General features: G+C 55.0%; 7 protein-coding genes across 7 annotated transcripts; 3 read left to right on the top strand and 4 right to left on the bottom strand.

Annotated features, from left to right (window-relative positions):
* B0T15DRAFT_492178 (uncharacterized protein) lies at positions 1–1,030 on the top strand (the record flags this gene model as incomplete). The annotated part of the gene is made up of 4 exons (XM_062866846.1): positions 1–306; positions 383–793; positions 846–932; positions 992–1,030. 4 exons carry the CDS (start codon positions 1–3, stop codon positions 1,028–1,030), a joined length of 843 nt encoding a protein of 280 aa, XP_062722425.1.
* Positions 1,031–1,631: 601 nt separating this feature from the next.
* On the bottom strand, positions 1,632–2,333 carry B0T15DRAFT_394051 (phosphoribosyltransferase-like protein; the record flags this gene model as incomplete). Its single annotated transcript, XM_062864714.1, has 1 exon — positions 1,632–2,333. One exon carries the CDS (start codon positions 2,331–2,333, stop codon positions 1,632–1,634), a length of 702 nt encoding a protein of 233 aa, XP_062722424.1.
* A 393-nt stretch (positions 2,334–2,726) lies between these two features.
* Positions 2,727–5,606, top strand: B0T15DRAFT_393078 (P-loop containing nucleoside triphosphate hydrolase protein; the record flags this gene model as incomplete). The annotated part of the gene is made up of 14 exons (XM_062864673.1): positions 2,727–2,758; positions 2,820–2,849; positions 2,905–2,933; positions 2,993–3,010; positions 3,078–3,114; positions 3,229–3,335; positions 3,409–3,500; positions 3,564–3,809; positions 3,863–3,877; positions 3,941–3,965; positions 4,027–4,060; positions 4,162–4,260; positions 4,318–5,488; positions 5,565–5,606. The coding sequence occupies 14 exons, from the start codon at positions 2,727–2,729 to the stop codon at positions 5,604–5,606; spliced, it is 1,977 nt and encodes a 658-aa protein (XP_062722423.1).
* A 563-nt stretch (positions 5,607–6,169) lies between these two features.
* B0T15DRAFT_527844 (GDP dissociation inhibitor) lies at positions 6,170–8,432 on the bottom strand. Its single transcript, XM_062868997.1, has 6 exons — positions 7,960–8,432; positions 7,856–7,883; positions 7,416–7,761; positions 6,804–7,346; positions 6,575–6,729; positions 6,170–6,500 (listed from the first exon to the last, which is right to left on the bottom strand). The coding sequence occupies exons 1-6, from the start codon at positions 8,091–8,093 to the stop codon at positions 6,309–6,311; spliced, it is 1,398 nt and encodes a 465-aa protein (XP_062722422.1). The 5' UTR covers positions 8,094–8,432; the 3' UTR covers positions 6,170–6,308.
* A 28-nt stretch (positions 8,433–8,460) lies between these two features.
* B0T15DRAFT_527839 (mitochondrial 39-S ribosomal protein L47 (MRP-L47)-domain-containing protein) lies at positions 8,461–9,919 on the bottom strand. The gene is made up of 2 exons (XM_062868996.1): positions 9,162–9,919; positions 8,461–9,084 (listed from the first exon to the last, which is right to left on the bottom strand). Exons 1-2 carry the CDS (start codon positions 9,699–9,701, stop codon positions 8,776–8,778), a joined length of 849 nt encoding a protein of 282 aa, XP_062722421.1. The 5' UTR covers positions 9,702–9,919; the 3' UTR covers positions 8,461–8,775.
* Positions 9,920–10,105: 186 nt separating this feature from the next.
* On the top strand, positions 10,106–10,478 carry B0T15DRAFT_492173 (uncharacterized protein; the record flags this gene model as incomplete). The annotated part of the gene is made up of 2 exons (XM_062866845.1): positions 10,106–10,119; positions 10,280–10,478. The coding sequence occupies 2 exons, from the start codon at positions 10,106–10,108 to the stop codon at positions 10,476–10,478; spliced, it is 213 nt and encodes a 70-aa protein (XP_062722420.1).
* Positions 10,479–11,740: 1,262 nt separating this feature from the next.
* Positions 11,741–15,041, bottom strand: B0T15DRAFT_552602 (uncharacterized protein; the record flags this gene model as incomplete). Its single annotated transcript, XM_062870298.1, has 2 exons — positions 14,091–15,041; positions 11,741–14,025 (listed from the first exon to the last, which is right to left on the bottom strand). Exons 1-2 carry the CDS (start codon positions 14,884–14,886, stop codon positions 11,741–11,743), a joined length of 3,081 nt encoding a protein of 1,026 aa, XP_062722419.1. The 5' UTR covers positions 14,887–15,041.
* Positions 15,042–22,155: the final 7,114 nt, after the last annotated feature.

Here is a 22,155-nt window from a genome sequence, read left to right as displayed (position 1 = left end):
ATGGCAAGCTCCCAAGAAGAAGGATCAAAAGATTTGAGTCCTCGCACTAGTCCTTCTCGGGAACACGACCAAGCAGTGGATGAGTCGTCGGACGTCGACGGCGACTTTGCTGAGCTTCAGAAGATGTTGAGCCAAAAGAGACGGGCTGCCAAGGATAGCCCTGAAACCCGACTTCGGGAGGCGCTTCCTTTCATTACCGAGTTCGTTCCATTCATCAGGCCCTTAACCGTCTCCGATGTCGACTCTTGTATTGCGTTGGAGAACGCGTGTTTCTCCAATCCGGCGCACCGCGCCTCACCCGAGAAGGTACATTCATCCTCACAGCCAGCATCATGTATCTATCAGGCCATAAGCACTAACGTAACCCTTCCCCATTATCCAGCTTGAGTATCGCCTCACCGTTTGCCCCGAACTCAGTCTGGGGATCTTCCTCACTGTGATTCCGGAGCAAGCCAACGACCTAGGCATTGAAACCCTTCCCCACGCGAAGCCCGTCGAAACCGGCCGGGCTGATGGTGCTGTGAGCATGCTGCTCGCTCATATCGTATCGTCACGGTGCCGAGGGGACATCGTCACCGATTCTGACATGGACTACCCCAAGGACTGGCGCAACCAAAAGTCTCGGGCGGCCGAGGTTGGGCACCAAGAGAGTGGAACCACGGTCGGCCTGCATTCGCTGGCTGTGCTTCCACGCCTGCACCGCAGTGGTCTTGGTCAGATGATCATGAAGGCATATCTGGATCAGATGAGGGGTTACGGTGTGGTAAACAGGGTCGCCCTGATATGCCAAGACGTGAGTATCCCGGACAGTATGAGAGAGATGGACCCGTTAACTGAGCTTGCAGCATCTCGTCTCGTACTACGAACGACTCGGCTTCAAGAATCTCGGGGAGAGCAAAGCGCAATTCGGAGGCGGTGGTTGGAACGACATGGTAAGCATCCCCTCATAGCCTTGTTGTGTTGTGGAATTGCGTCTGATCAAGTACTTCAGGTTTACGATATTCCACCGCCAAACAAATCGGCAGCTTAGAAAGCGCGCAAATCACGACCAAAGGGACGATGGCGCAAGTTAGCTAAAAGGATTCCGTCCCTTGTCGGCGCGGGCTTGGAGGGTTCACTCGCACGATTTGACATCACCACATTGACCTCCCTGAAACATAACAGGGGTTCAACAGGGGGTCCGCTCTCCCAAGCTGAGAGGATGGCGGAGGGGGCCTTTGAGAAGACGGCGGAGATGTTAGCCGAGATGATGGTCAAGAGCAGCGAGGCACGTTCCTCAAGCCATCGACTCGGGCCATCGAAGGAATCACCGGATACCACTCAAAGCAAGTGAGTCATTCGGTTCACCCGCTCGGTCGAGACTGGATGGGTTGAAGCAGATTTGGACGACTGAGAAGTGGTATTATGGAGTCGGAAAGAGATTTGTTGGCCTCATCTTCCTTTCGGCTCTTTGTTACGGTTCTGTCAAGCCCTCTGCCGAACAGAGGATGTACTGTACTTGCTAGGGAAGGTAGCGTTCCGCTACTTTGCGCTGCATTCCCTGATCCAGGGTAGAAGCCGCCGTAGCCCCTGAAGCGTTGAACACCCGTAGCGGTCGCTCATAAATACGTCACTTCAGTTTATTGTTTGTTTCAATCACTCGCCTTGTACTTGGCTCGATACTCTTCCGTCTTCCTGATATCCTCCTCCGAGGCGAGCCCTTTCACACCCTCAATGATGTCGTCCAACGTGAGGATAGCGAAGATGGGCAGACCATACTCCTTCCTCAACTCCCCGATGGCGCTCGGCATCGGCTTGCTATCATCCCCATCCGGCGAAGGCAGCTTCTCCATGCGATCAAGAGCAACAACAATGCCGGCCACCACACCACCCTCCTTTTCAATCTTGGCAATCGCCTCCCGCTTGGCCGTGCCAGCCGTAATCACGTCGTCCACAATGAGCACCCGCTTCCCCTTGAGCGGAGCACCGACAATGTTGCCGCCCTCGCCGTGGTCCTTGGCCTCCTTGCGGTCGAACGAGTAACACATGCTGCCGTACGTCGCCGCGTCCAGCTGGCCCAGCTTGATGGTTGTTGCCGTCGCGAGCGGGATGCCCTTGTAGGCGGGGCCGAAGACGACGTCGAATTCTAGGGCGCCCGAGCTGTGGGCTGCAATGATGGTCTTGGCGTAGGCGGTCGCGATCGACTCGAGCAGGTCGGCCCGGTAGAAGTCGCCCGCGTTGAAGAAGTAGGGCGAGATGCGCTTCGACTTAAGCTCGAAGCTGCCGAATTTCAGAACGCCGCCTTTGACGGCGGCGCGGAGAAAATCGGCTTTGTAAGGCGCGAGGGAGGCCATCTTCAGTGACTGGTTCTTTGAGGTAAAAGGAAAGATCCAAGTCAGGTATTTTTGTTGTTGACCGCCTCCCACGGCCGGCTTCGGGGCGCCATTTCCCCCTCCATCGTGAATTTCATGGCGGGGTCTTGTTATGGTGGGGTGTTGTTTAGATCAGCCCCACATGCCCCAGAAGTTTGGGCGGAATCTCCGATTTCTGATACGGAGTACTATGGCTCACCGCTTTCCTTATCTTATCGACAAGCTCGAAATGTGCGGCTAGCGAAAAATTATTTCGGGGAACTTGAGAGGACGGCAAATCGACACCGCCCCGCCGGTTGCTCCCTGTATAACATAACCCGTCAACTCCAAAACGTCGCTCGCCAGTTCCGGCAGCACACAGCCCAGCTGCCCGCCATGACCTGGAAGGATATCGCGCCTGTGCCGACGTAAGGATCAGATATGCCATGCATTGGGTCATGCTTGCGACAATACTGACAGTTGTTACAGGGCGCAGGAATTCATTGACATCGTCCTATCGTAAGTAGACAATCCGTCGGCATCGCAATGGCAATGCAAGCTGACAGCATTGCAGGCGGACGCAGAGGCGGTTGCCGACTCAGAGTATGTTTGCGACCGCAACAATGTGGTGAGATACTGGCTGACACGCGACACCATTCAAGTCCGTGCTGGATTCAAGAGTATGTTGTTCCACTGGGAAAGAAGTTGCTTTGGCTTAGAGCCGGTCGCTGACCTCGACACAAACAGTTAGCAGAATCCGAGCTTTCTACACCCGCAAGGTCAAGTCAGTACTCCCTCCCGTCGAGTCCAGCAGCCACCTGATCATAAACCCGTACTTCCCGGCGACCATGACGGCGATGCTCTCCCCAAACGGAAGCACGAGCTGACGGCGATTCAGGTTTACGCAGGAAACATGCAGCGAAAAGTTTGGCGCGATCGTCTCGAGCTTTCCGGTCCTCACAGATCAGCATCCCTTCCACCGCGACTTGATGAACATCCTATATGGTAAGCCTTGCTGGGCTTTGGGAGATATCCAGCAGTAAGGGGCTACGAAGTTGACACTAATGACCTGGGCCAGATGCCGATCATTTTAAGGTGGCCCTTGGGCAAGTCTCGACGGCGAAGCACCTAATCGAGACTATCTGCCGAGATTATGTCCGCCTACTGAAGGTATACCGCGACGCTTCGAGCTTTTCAAATTCCCGTGGAGCAAGGCGCTAATACGCAGTTCAGTATGCGCAAAGTTTGTACCAGTGCAAGCAGCTCAAGAGGGCCGCCCTGGGTCGTATGGCCACTCTCATCAAGCGTTTAAAAGACCCCCTTCAGTACCTCGACCAGGTTCGCCAGCACTTGGCTAGGTTACCCGACATCAACCCGACCACGCGGACTCTGCTTGTCGCTGGCTTCCCGAACGTCGGAAAGAGCTCCTTCGTCCGCTCAGTTACTCGAGCTGATACGCCGGTCGAGCCTTATGCTTTCGTAAGTCATATGCACCGCACGTGGTTTCCGGCCGGTTACTAACAATGGAGTAGACAACGAAGAGTTTGGTACGTTAAAGTCCCTCGAGCTACATTTGTTGACGGATTTGCTGACAACAGGCGGGTAACTAGTTTGTCGGTCATCTCGACTACAAATGTACGTCTTTCGAAAGGGAGAAACCCGCCTTCGGTCGGTATAGCTAACCCTTTGACTGCAGACCTCCGATATCAAGTAATAGACACGCCGGGAATGTACGTCTAAATCTCGCTCCGCGTTCCGACGCCACGACTCAAGCAGAACCCAAAATTGCTTTACCGCGGCGCTATCCTTACGTCGAAGCTAACTTGAACAGTCTCGATCACCCGCTAGAAGAGATGAATACGATCGAAATGCAGAGTGTCACGGCTTTGGCTCACCTCAGAGCTGCAGTCCTCTTCTTCATTGATATTAGGTATGTCATAGCCTCTTGCGATATCACATTGTACATTCCGTTTCTGACAACGCACAGCGAGCAATGTGGCTATTCCCTACCAGCCCAGTGCAACCTCTTCAAGTCCATCAAGCCGCTTTTCGCCAACAAGATGGTCTTCATCGTGTTGAACAAGATGGATATCAAGGCCTTCGAGGATTTGGAGCCGGAGATGCAGGCTGAGCTGCAGGATCTGACAAAGTCGGGCGATGTGGAACTGCTGCGCGCTTCTTGTGCCACGCAGGATGGTGTGCAGGATGTGAAGAACCACGTCTGCGAGCGGCTACTTGCCGAGCGGGTATCACAGAAGCTCAAGGCGGGTACCGCAAGCAATGGCGCCCTTGGTTCCCGCCTTACCGAGGTCATGGCTCGGATTCACGTCGCCCAGCCGATGGACGGTGTCACAAGGGAGACATTTATCCCGGAAGCCGTCAAGAACCAGAAGAAATACGACAAGAGCGACCCCGAGAGGAGGATTTTGGCGAGAGATGTCGAGGAGGCCAACGGTGGCGCTGGTGTGTTCAACGTCGATCTCAGGAAAGACTACATCCTGGCAGACCCGTCGTGGAAGTACGACAAGATCCCCGAAATCTACGACGGCAAGAACGTCTACGATTATGTCGATCCGGATATCGACGCTAAGCTCGCAGCTCTTGAGGAGGAGGAAGAGCGGCTGGAAAAAGAGGGCTTCTACGAGTCAGATTCCGACATTGGCGACGAATCCGAGGAGGAAGTGCTGCAGAAGGCCGAGTACATTCGCGAGAAGCACAAGCTGATCCGCAACGAGGCCAAGATGCGCAAGTCGCTCAAGAATCGCGCCATAATACCACGCAAGAACCAGAAGAAGCCCTTCTCCCAGCTGGAAGACCATCTCGACCAGCTTGGCGTCGACACCGAGGCTATCGGCCTGCGGGCGCGGTCGCAGGTCGTGCAGCCGACGCGCGGACGGTCTGTCACACGCAGCCGCGCAGGTACGGCCGATCCGGACGCCATGGACGTCGACGAGCTGCCGACCAACAAGCAGCGCCTACGGTCGGCCAGCCGCGCCCGCTCGGTGGCGGCCACCAACCGCCGCGAGGACGGTGTGCAGGACGCGACGGCGCGGACGGCGGCCGAACGACAGGCCAAGCTCAGCCAACGCAAGATGAACCGCATGGCGAGGCAGGGCGAGGCCGACAGGCATATTGGTGCGACTATGCCAAAGCATCTGGTAAGTTCTTCAGTCGATCGACAAAGCCCCTATCATGCCATAGCACTTGTCGCTAACGACTTGTTTCCTGTAATAGTTCTCTGGGAAGCGCACTATTGGCAAGACCAGTCGCCGCTGAGCGCTTGCGTCACTCCCGTCATTCTGGCGGTTGCTTGGCCAGCCAGCCGGTGGTGGGATCCCGTTGCAACACCGGCATCCCAACCTAGTTGCTCAGAGGTATGTGGTCCTTCGGGCAACGTCCACGCGCGTCTGCGGGCATGGAAGGACGACCGGGGCTGAAGCCAGCCTAGACTGGTTTGCAAGGGGCCGTGGTGTGGCAGACGGAAAGCACGGGAAAGCAAAGGCAATTAGTTGCCTTTTAGGGAGGGACGGAAAATGGAGAAGATGGCTCATGTCTATTTATATCACCATGTCGATATCTCTGGTGTGTGCTACTGGCGTTCTGGCATTAATGGACCCGTCGGTTTCTGATCTCAATCCCGCATCCCATTTGCTGGGCTGTCTCGCCCTTGATGCATGCATCCCGTTGGCAGAGTGGGTAGCAAATAAGGACATATAGTACAGGTGGAAGACAGTACAGATGTACATCCCGCGCAAACACAGCAGAAACAGCGTTCAGCAACAACCCCTCTCCTCCCAAACCCCACAGTCAGACTCACTGACACCTCGAGGTAGAAGAACCCCGGAATTCAAGCAGTTCAATTGATTTCACATGTGTATTATTCCTATATACCAACCACCACCACCACCACCACCCTTCCTATCCTTCACTTCCTTTGTCTTTTCCCTTCTTTCCTTTTTCCCTCGCTCTTCGCCGCGCTTACTCCGCAGCAACCTGGATGCCCTCCCTAAGCCCCTCAACCACCAGCTCCTCACCTGTGATACGCTTGTAGATATCCTTGACGTCGTCGGTGGTGCTCTCGAAGTGGCTGCTGGCATCGTAGCTCCTGGAGATGAAGATGTTGTCCTTGCGGCCGTCCTCGAGGGGCTCGTACAGCGGGATGGGAGGGCCCTGGCATCAGCAAGTGTTAGTAGTCACTTGCAATTAAACGACCTTTGGGAAAGGAGAGAGGGACGGAGGCCCACCATGAACTGCTCCTCAATCTTGCCAAGGCGCTCAATACCGGGCGCTAGCTCGAGGTGGTGGTTCGCAGAGGTCTCGGCGATGGTGGACACGATGGCAATCCAGTACCCCTTGGGGCAGACGTTGTGGGCCGAGGAGACGCAGGCAATGTAGATGTCTAGAGGTAGGCGGTCAGGAGACAAGACCAAGTGAGGGAAGGGGGGCAACGGGCAGTGAGATGGAAATACGTACCGTTCTTGCGGCCAACCTGCGACTGCGGGATGATGATCTGGCACGAGTCGCTGTCGTTGGTGCTGGCGAGCGGGTGCTTGAGGATGCAGATGGCGCGGAGGACGTGGCCGACGACGCGGACCTTGGCCGAGAAGTAGCTCGGGTCGCCGATGATGGTCTTGGCTTTCGTCTCGAACTTCATCTCGGGCTCAATGCCGCGCATAGTGGCCTTGATGCCGACCGCCTTCTCGCCCTCATACACGATGTCCTCGACGCTGGTGTTCAGCATGTAGGTGCCGCCGTAGATGGCACTGAGGCGGGCGAAGCCCTGCGGCAGCTCGCCCAGGCCGTAGAGCGGGTAGATGTAGGGCGACTTGCCGTAGCGGGCCACGCTGTTGCCATAGAGGCGGAGGCGCTCGATGGCCTCGGGCGCACCGCCCTTGACGTCAAGGTAGGAGTCGGACGAGTAGAGGGCCATGGCGTGGCCGGCAAAGTCCTTGGTGCCGGGCTCGAGGCCGAATTTGTCATAGACTTCCCTCATGGTGCAGGTGCTCATGTCGAGACCTGAAGCGATGGACGGAACTTAATCAGCTAGTCTGTTCCCTCTGGCGCGGAGGTAGGGCGAGTACCAACCCTTGTGCGTGGCCGGGTCCTTAGGATCGAACTGGCCCACCCACTCGATGAAGCTCTTCATGCGGCGCTTCTCAAAGATGCCCATCAAGGGCGACTTGAGGGCCTCGGCGGCATCTGAGGGCACCTTGGCGACGGTGGCTTTGGGCCCGGCGCCCTGCTGGACGTAGCTGCCAGCAACTTGCTTGAACTCGAGGTAGCGGGTGACGTCGGTCGAGACGAGGATGTTGGTGAGCTCGCCCGAAGACATGAGGAACTTGGGCACCAGGTCGACGTTCCAGTCGTTTAGGCGACCGTACTGCTTCCAGGGCTCGGTGCCCGCGCTGTAGTTGCCATACTTTTTGAAGAGCTGTTTGTCCAAGAAGCGAACGCTGTCAGAGGCAGAACACACACGGATCATACGGGAGGGTGCAATGGGTGTTTTAGCCCGGAGAGTAGCATACCGCCTCGAGGTTGAGTGACGCTGCCTCGCTGGAGAGAGGGGGGCGGTGTCAGTCCAAACCGTCAAAGAACCAGGACCGGAACCGGGAGGATCTGCTGCACGCACCCGCCGTAGTGGTCGTTGCGGTCAATGTGCAGCACCTTCTTCCCCTTGACACTGAGCACCCCGGACAGAATGCACTCGGTCAACCCTGTGCCCAGCACAATGACATCGTACTCGGGGGCAATCTCGTCGGCCATGGTGGAGGAGTGGCGTTAGGTTGGCAGGAAAGGCGGAATGGCGGAAAGGCGGAAAGCGAAGCTTCAGAGGGAGGTCGGCCGTGGACGAGAGAGCTCCCGTGCAGAGAAGTCAAAAGAGAGAGATGCAAGACGGAGAAAAGGGTCAGGAGCTCGAGGTGCGATTTAGATGAACACCAGGTTCAAATTAGATCCTTTTCTCAAAACCGTTGGGCTTGTGATTAGGTTCCGGGTAGGAGAGCAGTCTGGATCCCCGTTGCTCATGAGGTGGTGGGGGGTTAGGTTGATGAGGGGTGTGGAGAGCCCCGCTCTGGTCCTCTTTGAAGCTATGGCAACCCGCTGTGATTCGATGCTCTGGACAGGCGGTCTAGGGGGTGGTCTCGGCTCATTAATGTTTTGATATTGGGCTTGCCGCTCGTAGCTATTGCGCATCATGAGCACGGCGGCCCTATTTGAGACACAATTTCCACTTCGGGTATTCCCAAGAGATCATGCTCAAATACACTATCTGTACAAACAGGGGATGTACCGACGCTGCCATCGCGCCAGCGGCAGGTTTAGCACGGCGGGAGAGTGTGTTAAAGGATACACGAGCATCTGCCCGTCCCCTGCTAGGACCGATGTTCGAGAAACCCCTTTGAATCATGTACATGTATGGCCGTGTAAGGCAAGTCAAGTAAGTTCATCATAACCTTGGGGCTTCTGCTTGCGGCTGGGATGCGGGTATCATCGCCGGGTCAGGCGTCACTGGGGGCGCCGGTTGCGCCTTCACTGCCGTCTCCTCCGCGGCCTCCGCAGCCTCCGCAACCTGCTGCTGCTGCTCTCCCTCCGCAGCTGTCGCCTCTCCCTCCTCGAGGTAGTCGCGGGGTGTAAATGCCGGGCCGTCTCCGGTGAGGTTCACCTCGGGATCGTTCTCGGCCAGCTTCACGGCGTCCTCCCACGTATAGAACCGCTCCGTCAGGGCATGCTTGATAGCGCGCATCGTGGCGCGGACCTAGACACCGGACAAAGCCCGTCAGTCCTCCTCTTGGTTTAACCCACCGCCGCCCCACCGCCCACCATTGAACTCACCTCACGATCCCTCGCCAGCGCCTCCGCCTCGCCAAAGCCAAGTTTGCTCTTGTTCCGCTCCCAATTGGCCGTCGCGATCCGATTCCGCTCCTTTACGCACACCCACCACAGCCGGTGCAGGTCATCCCAGCTCTTATGCCGCAGCTCCTCGACCGACCAGCTGCGGCCGTACTTGGCGTCCTCCTCGGGCGCGTTGGCGACGGTCTTCCGGTTGGCAAAGAACTCCCACAGGCCGTGGTCCGGGTCCGTCTCGATGGGGGGCAGCTGCTCGCGGGGGACCGGCTTCGGCAGCGGCTCGTCCGACATGGACAGCCTCCAGCGGGTGCCGGTGCGTCGTATGGCGGACTCGCCGCGGTGCTTGCTATAGTCCTTGTTGTCCCGCGCGCCGGGGTATTTGTGGCGCTTGAGGAGGGAGGTGGTGGTGGAGAGGGAGGCCGTCTGCGTGGTACTGACAAGAGAGCGTGGTGCGGTTGTTGCGGCTGCTGCTGATGATATCCTCCCGAAGGCGCCCAGCGAGGGCCGGATCGCGGCGGAAGCCATTCTCAGGGAGGAGGGGCGGAAGGAACTGGGAGGAAACGGGAGGACAGAAGGTAGACAGCTGCGGGGCACGGTGTGTCTCGTCACTCCTTAATAATAACCCATCGGTAGTTGGACTTGCCCGTACCCTGGATGTATCATCAGGCAGTTCGATGTTCGATAGGTATGGCGGCAGCGCTCGAGGTTCGCAATTCTCGGTCCGCGAATTGAAAATTTGGTTGGTCCGAGCGCCGGCCGGCAGGGGTGCACAGTGCCAAGAAATAAATGCTCGACAAGACCATCAAGTTAAGTTATTATGTACAAGACAATCTCACATCGCCTGTCCCATCTCATGATGCCCCGCGGCCGTCCCTACCAAATAATTCTATCTCGATTCAGCTCCAAATAGCTGATCGTGTAGTCATAAAATGTCTCTCTTACAGTAAGCCAGCCGGCCCCTTACCCCCAAGCCCCCTCATTCTCCTGCCATTCACCTCACTCTCTACCCCTATAAATCAATCTCATAACCTCTGCTCATTTCACCTAAACCTCCTCACCACCCATATGACTTACATAGACTAACATGCTCCCGTTTTAAAAAGAGCCTACAAGAATCTCACCCCCAAATCCAAAGCCGCATTCGGCGCCTTTCTGCTAGCCTGGGGCGTCCTAGGCCTGCAGTTCGCCGACAAGGCCGAAGCCAAGCTGGGCCTGACGCCGAGCGAGGCCGACAAGGCTGCGCTAGAGCGCGTGAAGCCGCGAGTCGTCGTCGTGCCCAAGGTGGGGGATGGGGAGAAGTGAGAAGCGAAGAGTCAAAACTCGGCTTCTGCTACATGATCACCTGCAGTGGTCTCGTTCCTGAAGGAGGAGGGGCGGAAGGAAAGGGCGGAAGGTGGAATGACTGAATAAAACCCTCGATCGTGTTCACATTGTGGTCTACTGGATCTGGGTTGCAACTTTCCATCTTCTGTTGCTTGAGTGAGAGAACCCTTCGCTGCTCATCTATCTTTTGAACTCTTCTGGTCGGGGGAAAGAAGAAAGGGGCGTCGGGGGGAAACCGAGACGGATCCGCCCGGAGTGTAGCTCGCACCGCCTTCTTCTAAGTCTGGGCAGCAAAGTCACCAGCTAAGGACAGGAATGGTCAGTGTTGATCTCAACTGCGGAGGACGTAGAGAGCCAGGCAATGTTTTGATGCCGGGATCTGGGGAGGGATCTCTAGGTCGTGGGGCAGCAGTGGAAGTCACGAAAAGAAGGCCCTGCGTCCCTTAGAGGGAGGAGGAGGCATATACTCCGTATTCGAGTCGTTATCTAGGCAGGAACCCTAGCGAAAGAATGAGCGTATAGGTGGAGAAGAGAATCTTGGAGTAGGTAGTACTGTACTACAATGGGCGATGTGATTCACCGTCCCGTGAGAGCGCTCCTCACATAATCTCCTCTTCTCTGTCTGGGTCTGCAACGCTTTGCCATCTCTAACGTATGTAATGTTCTGTTTGACATTGATGTACAACCCGCCATCCTCCTCCACCCTCCTTTTGCAGATTCCCAAGGAGAATCCCATGTTCGATCGTTCTGTTTTTGGCTTTCCTATTCCTGCAAGCGACGTTCATTACGTCTCCACCCACCCCCACACTCGAGAGACAACATTCGTCGAGACCCGCCGACCAGCCACGGTCGTTCCCCATGAGACAAAAGAGCGACCGGGTAGATGCCACCGCAACGCAACCTTCTTCCCGCTGGCATCGAGAGACTCGTCAGCCACCTGCCCGATTCCTTGCTCAGTCTATTTTGTTGTTTTCGAGGTAAGGTCTCTAATGCAGAACTCCAAAGAAATCTATCACCGCCGCCCGACCCTCTCTGATGCAAACAAACGCCCCGCCACTGTCCCATTCTTCTGATGCAACTAGCAAAACTGCCAGGACGTTTTCTGCAGAGACAAGAGACAGGCAAGCAACATACGAAACCGAAAATAGGCAAAAGAAAAAACGAGAGAACAACCCCATATGCGTAAATGAAAAAGCGAACGCCGTATATGCAGGAGAAACTGTGCGCCACTGGTCTTCTCCTTATTGCTGGTGCTGCATGGTTCCTGTCTGAGCGGCCGCAAACACTGGCGACCTTCCTGAATTCGAAAGCGGCCGGAAGAGTTGTGTCATGTCGAGCGTCACATCCGTTGCCCCGTACGAAGCATCGATATCTCCAACCGATCCCAGCTCCTCGCCTCGAGAAGCCCCATCCGTTAAAACCCACTGCCTCACCGATTTTAGAAGATGGATAACGTAGGCAAAACGTTGATCTGGTGCCATCTGTAAATCCGTTGTCCGTGTATTCTTGAGTAGATACGTCGCCAACCAATAGAAATGGATCGCGTCCCGCGTGAACCCGTATCGACGCGGGTTGATAGCCATAGAAGGCGGGAACTGCGTAGCCATGTCATGATCCCAATTAGACTTGAACTTGTCTAGCGCAGTCAAAAATGCCCGGGCCGTCTGCGTATCGATGAGGTTTGCCCCAATGTCAACAGGAGTAGACCGGCCGCTGTTGGTAGCGCTGGAGCTACACTGAGTTCCGACAAACCATGCATGAGCAGGAAGAGGAGTAGTGGCACGACGCAAAATCGCCGAGCCTCCTTCCAGCTGAGCCCGCCTAATCATTGATAGGAGCGCGTGAATCATGATAAACTTGCCGAACAGGTTGGTGGAACCGGGTTGGATACGATAGTTGTTGTCGAGAAGGGCCTTGACGACCAAGTGCATCTCTGGCTGATTGCTTCTCCGGGTCCCGTCCGGGTTGCGATTTTTGGCCGCTTCTGGTCCACGGAGGCTGAGTGCATCGGCACATTCATTGGCATCTTGTGCGTCCCAGGCCGCATCATCTGCCGGTAACGGAAGACGCACTTCGAGAGGGTCAAACTCAGGCCCAGTGTTGAAGTACAGCCCAAGAGCCACATCATAGACCAAGATCATGTACATAGTCCGGATGCGCTTTTCTTGCTCCACCCAGACATGCCAGTTGAACTGGGAGATTGACGCACTTTGCAGCGAGAAAGCAGGCTGGTGAACCGGACTGTGCAACGACGCATTCGCGGAGAGATGAAGCAGGCCAGCCTTGCGGGCGGAGGATGCGATCAAAGGGAAGGTCCTTCTGGCCTTTTCGCGTTGCATTGGGGTACCGTGCCACGTAAGCAGATTCTGGGTAAGCATAATTGCCTGCAACTCTTCGAGATCTGTCCTCTTGCTGCCAAAAGAATCCCAATCATAGCCAACCTCCGGAGCACCAACTTGCAGTAGAGAGGCGAACATGCGGGATGAGCCTTCGAGCGCTGCTTTCAGGAGGTCCATTACCTCGCGGATGTTGGCTGCGGGAATCCGATCCGAGTAGCACGCCCCAACGCAGCACATGGCCGCTACCAGGCCAACATGCGCTTCTAGCGCGCGGAAGGTGGGCAGGTGCAGAACTGAGAGATGAGCGTGGAAATGCGTGTAATTCTCAAGAAAGTTGCGGACATTATCGGCATGGAAGTAGAAGTCTAAAAGGTTAACGAGGTCTATATTCGCGGCGGCGGGCGCAGAACGGAGGAAGGCAGTAATCTTGTTGGAGAGTTGCTGGTAGGCATTCGGATACGACGACGGCATGCCCCACGACGGGAAGGACAAGGAGTGGGATGGAGTGTCGCCAGGAATATCGACCGCTCGGGCGGAACTGGGGTTAAGCTCGGTTTTGGTTACGGTCTGCATCTGTCCCTGTCCGGTATTAGGTGTGATCGTATCGACGTTGGAAGAGTGCGCACCAGCCTGGAACATTTGCGACCAATCGGTCGAGCCTGACCCTCCAAACATAGGCATTCCGTTTTGATTCTGAGGCATGCTGTAGTTTGCCAGCTGGGGGTTGATATTCGCGGTCATGTTGTTTGTGACCTCATTGCCGTTGTATGTCTGTTCGAAGCTGCTGGGACGCGTCGACGCGCCCATGACCGATGCCGTCATGCTCCTCCTATCACGGTTCGCGTCGTCGGCGATCCTATTCATGCTGCTAGATCTCGAGAGCTGGCTTTGATCGTTGGCCACGTTGCTCATGCCATCAGAAGCGGGAATGAGGCCGAACGGATGAACCATTCCGTCGGCGGGCATGTTTCCCATACCGTTCATGTGATTAACATCGCCCTCAGAGCCCATGGCCTTCTGCTGAGCAGCCGCATTCTTCTTGACGTGGGCTTGGGGATGGGACAGGTGGCTTGCCCCCGTCGGGTTGCCGCGGCGGACGGAACACTTAATAAAGTGGCGCTTGAGAATGTCGCTACGTGAGAAGGTGTCATGGCACAGGACACACATGTACGGCCGATCGCCGGTGTCTGTGATGGATCGTCAAGTTATGCTCATCTAGCGAGGGTCCAAGCGAGAGAGGGGTTCTACTTACGTCGCAGCAGGTGGCGCTTCAGGTGCTTCGCATGCAGATAAGTCTTAGTACAGTGCGGGCACGGAAACTTCCCGTCGGCATCCTTCTGGGGAATCTGGTTCTTTGCCTGAGCGGATCCAGCTGCAGGCGGAGCAGGCCTACCTGGGGCGCTGGGAAGAATTCCTCTACGTCCCTGCGAGCCCACCACATGGGTGGGCGGTTCGCTGTCGGGCGGGAGAACCGAAGGCTGCGGCATCAATGGGCTCTGGCCATACGGAGAATTCATGCCCGGCTGAGACATGACTCCGCCGGCAGGCATAGGACGGAGCATAGGCGGAGCTCTACCGCCGGCAGTTGCAGGAGCAGGCGCAATTGGCTGAGGGTGAGACACCGCAGTGGTGCTCTGCGGCATCATGCTCGACGACGCGCCAGGGTACGGCTGCTGGGGATAGGCGTTGTTCCCCATCATCGTCGGATAGGTGCCGCCGCGGCTTGCATTCTGCGGCGGCGGAGGAGGATAACTCGCCATAGCGCTGGATGAGCTCGGGGCGGCCGATGTCCTCGGGTAGCTCCCGTAAGAGGGCTGTTGCATGACAGTGTTGCCTGGCTGAAGGGGTGGCAGCGTGTGGGGAGGTGCCGCCGACGACTGGGGTTGAATATGCTGCTGCTGCTGCTGCTGTTGATGTTGTCGGAGGGGCTGTTGCTGTTGCTGAACCTGCTGCTGGTGGGAAAGGTGGGGTGATGCAGCCAAAGAAGAAGGATAAGAAGACACCGTCGTGTTTACGTCGTTCGCCGAGGTGTCAGGCAGGCCTTCCATAATAGGTCGAGCTTAGACTGCTTATTGTGCCGAGCACAAAAAGACCATTCGAGCCGGAGCGCGAAAGGCTTTGTGTGCTAATGTTGTTGAGCCGGTGAAGGGGTAGACGATGTCGAGGTCGCTCAGATGCGGTAAAAGCCGATCTGGGAACCCGAAGCAATGAAGAGAGAAGGAGTTGAGCGTACTGCAAGCAACGACTGTTGTCACTTGTTGATGCAGTTGGGCCGTAATTGACCTCTCAAGTCAGAACCGACTCCAAAAGATGACCCTATTCTGCCGTGTCTCGACGCGACTGTTGCGATGCGGTGCGTCTACCTCTGGGCACGGACCTGCAGCCGCGCTGTGAGGATGTCAAGATACGCGTCGTGCTCAGGTGGAGAACACCCTAAAAGATGAGGCTCAAAGACCAAAGACGCAGTCGAGTGGAGAGGAATGGGGAAGTTTGAGTGGAAAGTCGGTGTGGGGACCACCACTTTTTTCGATGATGCGCGTCCCTTTTGAATGTTTTTTGGGGGTCAGAAGCCACCAGGCTGATGGGGTGGCGGGCAGCGACTGGGATGCAACAGTCCCAAGTGCGCGAGCAGCCGTTAGTTAGGTGCCTCAGTGGGGACAGCCCACATCCGAATGTGGGAAAAAATCGAGTCCCGCCTGGTATCGCACAGATATGCCCCGTACGGCAACCAGGAGACTCGGAAGTTTGATCTCAGGAAGGATCTCAATTCCCAAGAGTTGTCTTCCCGCGCCTCGTAACAACGCTGAAAGAGCAATTGTTTGCACGCGAGCAATTGTGGTTTTGTCGGAGGAGAATGACGCGCACGATTGTGGAAGGAGAAAACGGAAAGTGGGTAAGAACCAAGGAAAGGGAAAATGGAGGGGAGGGGGCCACAAAAAAGGCCAGGTGGGTTGGGCGCTCGGACCATCTTTGGCCGGATGGAGGGAAATAATTGAAGCACAAATAATGAGCCGGGTCCTTGCTGTTTAGGGACATGTAACTAACGCCCAAGAGCCTCTACCAGCCTGTAAGATACGTGGTATCCTCCTCACTTGCCACCGGTAAAAAATCAGCAGATCGCATCATCTCACTGGTCTGCAATCATCCGGTATCGCTCACGCAAGCACCTCGATTCCAGATTATTTCTCAATATCGGGGTGCCTTAGTATTCATCATATCTCGTGCCTTACCGTGATGTACTTCTGTGTAGATATACCTCCATGTTGATCATGTGTTCGGGTTTATGAGTGATCATTTCGGGCCAACTACTGTGTAATGAGGGACCTCGACGCGAAGCAGTGTTTTGACTGCGGCGACACCTGATTGTCTCAGGAGTGAAAACCCTCTACTTACAATACGACCTTTGGCGAATGTCCATATGTATCACTGACGCATGTGATCAGAAGTGTACAGGCCTTGGATGGCGGTAATGACGTGACATGGAGTTTCATTCGTAGAGGGTACACAAACCGCGCTCACTTCGCTCCCAACGTTCCGTAGAATGGTATACACTAGAACAGGAGAGACAAATCTGGCTCGAGTGTTCCTACTGTGTAGTGTAGGTATGTAGTACTGTAGATGAGAGGAACTCTTTGATAATACAATTCTTTGATGATCCATTGCCGACGAAAGCGTTCCACGCTGTTCGAATTCCCCGAACGGCAAACAAGAGCTAGCAAATTGTTTTAACCCGATGTAGTAGGTCATGGCCGCCGTGGGCTTGAAGGGGCGTGGCATGACGTTGATACCCTGTAACTGCGTACGGCTGCGTATTCTACGTAACTTGCGATGGCGAACTGTAAAATTGTACGGTAAGAAACTCCCTGCTTCACTGGCGGCTGGCTACCTACCACTGCCTACCTTACATACTGTGGTATGTATTCGCTCCATAGAAAAGCAGCAGGCCGGATGTCCAATGCTGGATGCTAAGCGGACGGCGCAGTGTTAAGTGATTGCGTATGGCAAAGGTCAGCACCATTTATTATGCGGCATGTCTTGGTGGGAACAGCCTCAAGATACTACTAGTCCTCTCGTATTATACCACATTGCAAGGCGAGGTTCGAGTTTATAGGTGCGTCTCGATCCGATGCGCCTTCTGACAGTAGCATCAGTGTGCTGCTGGTTCAACAACGAGCTACGACAACTCGTCTGCTTTCATGGCCCGGCTATCTGTTAGATTACTAGACAGTTCAGGTACCTAGCCAGCTTGTCGTCTTCATCACGGCTCGCGCATTCTTTGTGCGCTCCTCACAAAGATGAGCAGCCAGCGTGTGTTTCACGGAGCCACTAGTGGTGGTTAAAAGTCATTAGTGGCACCAGGAACCGGAGGCTCCCAGGTGCTTGTTCTTGGTTTTTCTTCACGCGATGGGAGACCAAAAAATTCCCCAATCTTACAATCCATGTGAATACCTTGATGGGGTGATAGCGCGGTAGCCACGGTAGCGTGCCCGAATTGCGGTGAGAGGTTTGCTACGAGTTTCGCTACGAAGTGCTCGCTTGCCGCCGGGTCCTCCGGTTATCTCAAAGGACCATCGGATGCTAGACCTGCATTGCTGGATCTCTATTCGATGATTGCAGTGCGTTAGCTAAGAGATACTGTTAGGCCATCAAGATTATGTGAGAGTCGTTTCTTGTCCGCACGGTGACATTGCATCGGCCTCTCCGCCGTGCTGCACCAACGAGGCGGCACTTCGAGATTCAAAGATCGAGCTTTCCGGCGGAGCATCTGTGCCCCAGACCACTGTGCCCCAGACCACTGCCGCACGGAAAGGCAGAGGACAGGTTCGCCCTTATCTCGCCGCTTGATCTTGGATCCTTGATTCTCTCTGATACAATGATACATACTAGCCCCGTAAATGTATTACTAGGTAATTACAGTACCGTGTCGATTGGTGTGTACTGCACTAAGGTACACGAGTCATGGGAGCAACGCACCCATGTCTTTGCCTCGGCCCGTTTTTCTGCAAGCGAGTTGAGCCAATCACTCCAATCTTTGAGTATTACAGTAACTATGGTACATATGCGAAGTGCGCTTGTACGATACTATACGTAATGTAAATACAAACACGTAGGTACCCCCTTCCCATCTGGGCGGGAATGCTCTACACAGTGCTGAGATGCAAAGGCTGCTTTCCGCTAAATCGTCCAGTCACCACCCCTCGATGCATCACGGCGATATCGGATATCCTCTCTGACCTGAGGCGACACGTAAAAATACACAGTACTGAGAAAGTGATTATTCATCTTCACATCGTGTTCCTTGGCTCACTTGGGCAGGGCGGCATCAAGGCTGCATATCCAAATCTGTGCGATATTGCCGCTCTGCGCGTCAACCGCGCGTGTTTTCGTGTGGCACGGCAGCCGCGTCTTCGCATGGCGTCGGGAGAAAGTGGTCCCTTCAAGGGGTCCCGAAGGGGTTCAGTGGAGAGGACCCAGGAGGGGCGATCCAAGAACTGAGGCTCTGGGAGGGTCCTATCCTGAACCCACTCCTGCGGGCTCTGTGTGACATATAGAAGATTGGAGTTATGAGGGGCGTTTTCTAGAAGCCGAACAGCTCCACTGAGCGCTCGGTCAAAAACATCATCGATATCGCATTTGTCTCTACCTACACTACACGTGTAGTTACACGCGATAGTGTAGAAGAAGAGAGCCTGAGATGAAGACCTCGCACTCCGGTCCCCGCCGAGGCAGCACAAAGTAAATCGCGCCGTTAAAAATGACACGTCACGTAGCTCACAAACCAAGTCGAGCTTGGAAGGGCAGGGTGCAGAAGACTTGCAAATCCAACTGCGACAACCGGCACCCATCGGCTGCTGCCTCTCTGAATTATTCGGGGAGACGTCGGCAGAAGGAGGTGGCATGGTTGCCTCCGCCCGATCGGCCTCCGCCAGGGAAAGCCCTTGTCATGCCGGGCCTAGCCTGGCTTCAGGTTTGTTGCCAATGCAAAGTCGCGCACAAAACCGGCTCGGCCTCGGCGGGTTACGTCGCGGTCGGCTATCGAAAAATACTGTACGCAATACTGATGATAGTTTTCGAACATAATGTTCTGGCTCCTGATTGTACTATGCCAGTGTAGCGCATCAGTATTGCATCGAGAGGGTGTACCAAATGTACACTCCGTACGGAGTACCGTAATGGAGTGGGACACATTTAAGCCCGGGCAGATCCCGCTTCCATATTCCCCACCTGGGCAGATGTGGCGTTCACGATGCACGAACCCAGGTGCGGGACCAGCTCGGGGGTAAGAGCTTAAAAAAGACCCCATACCAGCCTGAAGACCACAGCGTTGCCTTGCTTCCTCTCTGCCTTGAGCTACGCCGCGTCGAGGATGGTAACACTATGTTGGCAGGATTACACCGCGATCGAGAGGCGGTAAGCCACTGGCATGGCAGTCGGTGACGGTTTTGGAAAGCTCTGCAGAGTGCCGTCAAGTCTGCAAACTCAAGTCCTTCTGTATTCACCTTACGTTCCTCTGATGGAATTCGGCATTGCATCGGGGCATTTGCCCGCAGCCCGAGCTTTGCCCGAGCTCATCAGTTACCTTATTAGGCACTCATACATGCGCAACAGGAAGCTACAACATGGGCTGCATGAATGTGAAGCTTCGCAACACACCCCCGCTCGCTCGTGCCCTTCGGCGGGCAACGGCATGGCACAATCCCACCTCAGCTCACATCAAGGCTCATCTCCGGAAGAACGGACCATCCTCCATAAGGTCTGGGAAGCGAGCGGTACGAACCCTTGGCATTATCACGGTTTTGAAACGGCGCCCTGCCGCGTATCTGACAATGCCTGCTCATCGTTCCTCAGGTTGGGTGGTTTCGGCAACCGCTCACGGCAATTGAGGACCGATATCCGGCAAGCCAGTTAAGGTAGTTACCTAGCAGCCACCTTTCACACCTCGCGAGAAAAAAAAAAAAAAGGTGGCTTGAATTTGCGCGACAAGACGTGTCTTCCGCTGTCCTTTTTCCTCAGCCTCTTCCGGTATTTCACCGTACGCAGGGGTATCACGAATCGATTGGGGCTCGATATTTCAACGCTACTAGTAGTTAATAAAACCTGCCAACTTGGAAGCTTCAAGCTTGCTTTGGGTAGCGAAGTGCGAGGGCGGGCGGCACTTCCTAAAAGGGTAAGCCGCTGCGAAATCTTTGTCTGTATTCGACGATCGCCGCTGGGATGAAAACTGTTACTGCATGCGCGCCTACCTCGGTCTGGCGGAGCCTGCGGGAAGAATCCGTTCTTGGCACATGTTGTCACGATTTCGTCAAGTCTGGTGAACGCAGAATTCCGCCGAGAAGAGACAACTTGATGATTGATGAGAGAGGGAGCAGTTTCCTAGTGTATCATCGACAGATGTACTCCGGACATAGTGTACATCACTCGACTTGTTCTCTGGGAATATGCTAATTCGCCAAGTTGTCTTCATCACATCTTCTGCATAATAATAAGCCAACGTATCACCGATACGAGTTCTCTTTCATCATACTCCGTACACAGCGGTTTGTCGCTATGCAGTGTCGAGTCTGCTCTGTCGCCTGATCCAGCCCAATACAATTGGCTGGCATGCAGCCAACATCGCCGGTGCTTTCCAGATATGCACCACCCCTCGGATCTGACTGGGCAGTCAAGAACATGGCTGGGGTGCTTTGGGCTTGTCAGCGTCAGGATGACACGAGTACCCCAAATTCGGGGGAAGACGGCACGCCAAACACAGCCTGGATCGATGAGAAGCCGGGTTTTATCACAAATGATGAGTCTTCCGTCTTTGTTTGACCGGCTCGATACTAAGACTTTGGTACAATATATACACTACACCGAGTCATGCAAACAGTCGATCTTCAAACCCCGGAGTCACCTCCGGGCACCGTGGACGTCGTCCTCTCGGCACAATCCGCGCTGTTTGTGGACCTCACCAAAGAATTCCAAAGACCCGCGTGACTTTCGCGCTACCACATCTTGCAGGGGTAAGCATGGTCACTCCTCTTTCGCTGGAGGCGGTCAACCTTACCGTAACGTGGCCATCCCGGCTGGGCTCGGCGAAACCCCCACTCTCCAGCCAATGTGATCAGGTTTCCTGTTTTGATATTTTTTTGATCAAATGTTTGTGTAACGCGAGATCTCGAACCAGCCCGCCTGTCCCTGCAAGATTTCGGCGCGCACGCTGTCCGTTACAGGTTCGGTTCCATCCCATCCCGCGCAATGAGACGGGATGACAGAATATCTGGTACTACAGTGCTGTACACACCCAGTACATCACACTAGGTTTAACTTGGCACGCAATACGGTTATTGTACCTCTGAGCAGGATGGCTAATTGGCCACCGGTACTGCATTAACGTTATGTAGAATATCAACAGCCGAAGTTTGTCCCTTTCGCTCCGTGTGAATTTGTCGCCCATCGGGCCGTTTCACCGCATGTTTAAGCCAACTTGCACCTGATACAGCACAGTACATACCAAGTACGTAGTGTTGTAATTCGTACTATGTAATCTGTATAAACCCGGAGAGTTGGTGACAGGTCCGAAGATGAGAACTAGCCAGTAAAGGCTACTCCCCTTGTCAACCGCAGCCGGGAACAGTGAGGCGAGACTTCTCTCCAGAAGTACACCGTCCGGTGACATGCGAGTATATGAGATTCATCAACAAGAGTCTGTTTCCGGACCGAAGCTATTCGGCAGCCGATAGAGATGGCGCGATCTTATCCCCGCTTATCCTGCTTCACTTTACGTAGGTACACGCTCTCGTCATCGAAGCAAACCTTTCGGTCTTTCTCGCCGGTTGAGGCTCGTTCGTAGTCTACAGCTTCCCTGTCGTGACTCGTGAGAACCCAAGGGCCCCTGGATTCGTGACTGGTCGACTGACCCGGAGACATGGGCATACCGCGGAAATGATGCAACGAAAGAGGCAAAGGAAAGAGACGGTGAATGACACAGACAATTCCTCCATCTGCCGAGAATTGCCTTGCGCTGGTGCTATACGTGATACCGGCTCTACACTATACGTACAATCATCATGACTGTAGAAATCACCGCTTCATTCCCGAAGTCCAACAAGACTTCGTTTGCCACCCTCTCCGGACAGGAAATGTCCAGTTTCTCTTGCGCTGTCAGGATAAGGTGGCATTATGTCCGTGGTCAGCCTCAGAGACTTGTACCCTAGAATGTCACGAACGAAAAGCAAGAAACTAAATAAAGGCTTCCAGCCTTTGAACATGCCGCCTTGGCCCTTGCGATACTGAAACCATCCCTGGCCGAAACGTCGTAGGACCGCCACGTAAGT

This window comes from Chaetomium strumarium (genome assembly GCF_033439665.1).
Source record: "Chaetomium strumarium strain CBS 333.67 chromosome Unknown B0T15scaffold_3, whole genome shotgun sequence".
In the NCBI taxonomy this organism is placed as follows: Eukaryota; Fungi; Ascomycota; class Sordariomycetes; order Sordariales; family Chaetomiaceae; genus Chaetomium; species Chaetomium strumarium.
Note: the sequence above shows the minus strand (reverse complement) of the source record. Positions and strands in the feature narration are given on the sequence as shown.

Bases quoted from the DNA above. Each gene is read 5' to 3' on its own strand.
- B0T15DRAFT_527839 (XM_062868996.1), bottom strand. From the start codon at position 9,701: ATGGCTTCCGCCGCGATCCGGCCCTCGCTGGGCGCCTTCGGGAGGATA. The intron at 9,085-9,161 runs GTGAGTTCAATG...TCCGGTGTCTAG, and splicing joins CGCTGGCGAGGGATCGTGAG to GTCCGCGCCACGATGCGCGC.
- B0T15DRAFT_527844 (XM_062868997.1), bottom strand. From the start codon at position 8,093: ATGGCCGACGAGATTGCCCCCGAGTACGATGTCATTGTGCTGGGCACA. The intron at 7,884-7,959 runs GTGCGTGCAGCA...CCCTCTCTCCAG, and splicing joins CGCAACGACCACTACGGCGG to CGAGGCAGCGTCACTCAACC. The intron at 7,762-7,855 runs GTATGCTACTCT...TTGGACAAACAG, and splicing joins CGTCACTCAACCTCGAGGCG to CTCTTCAAAAAGTATGGCAA.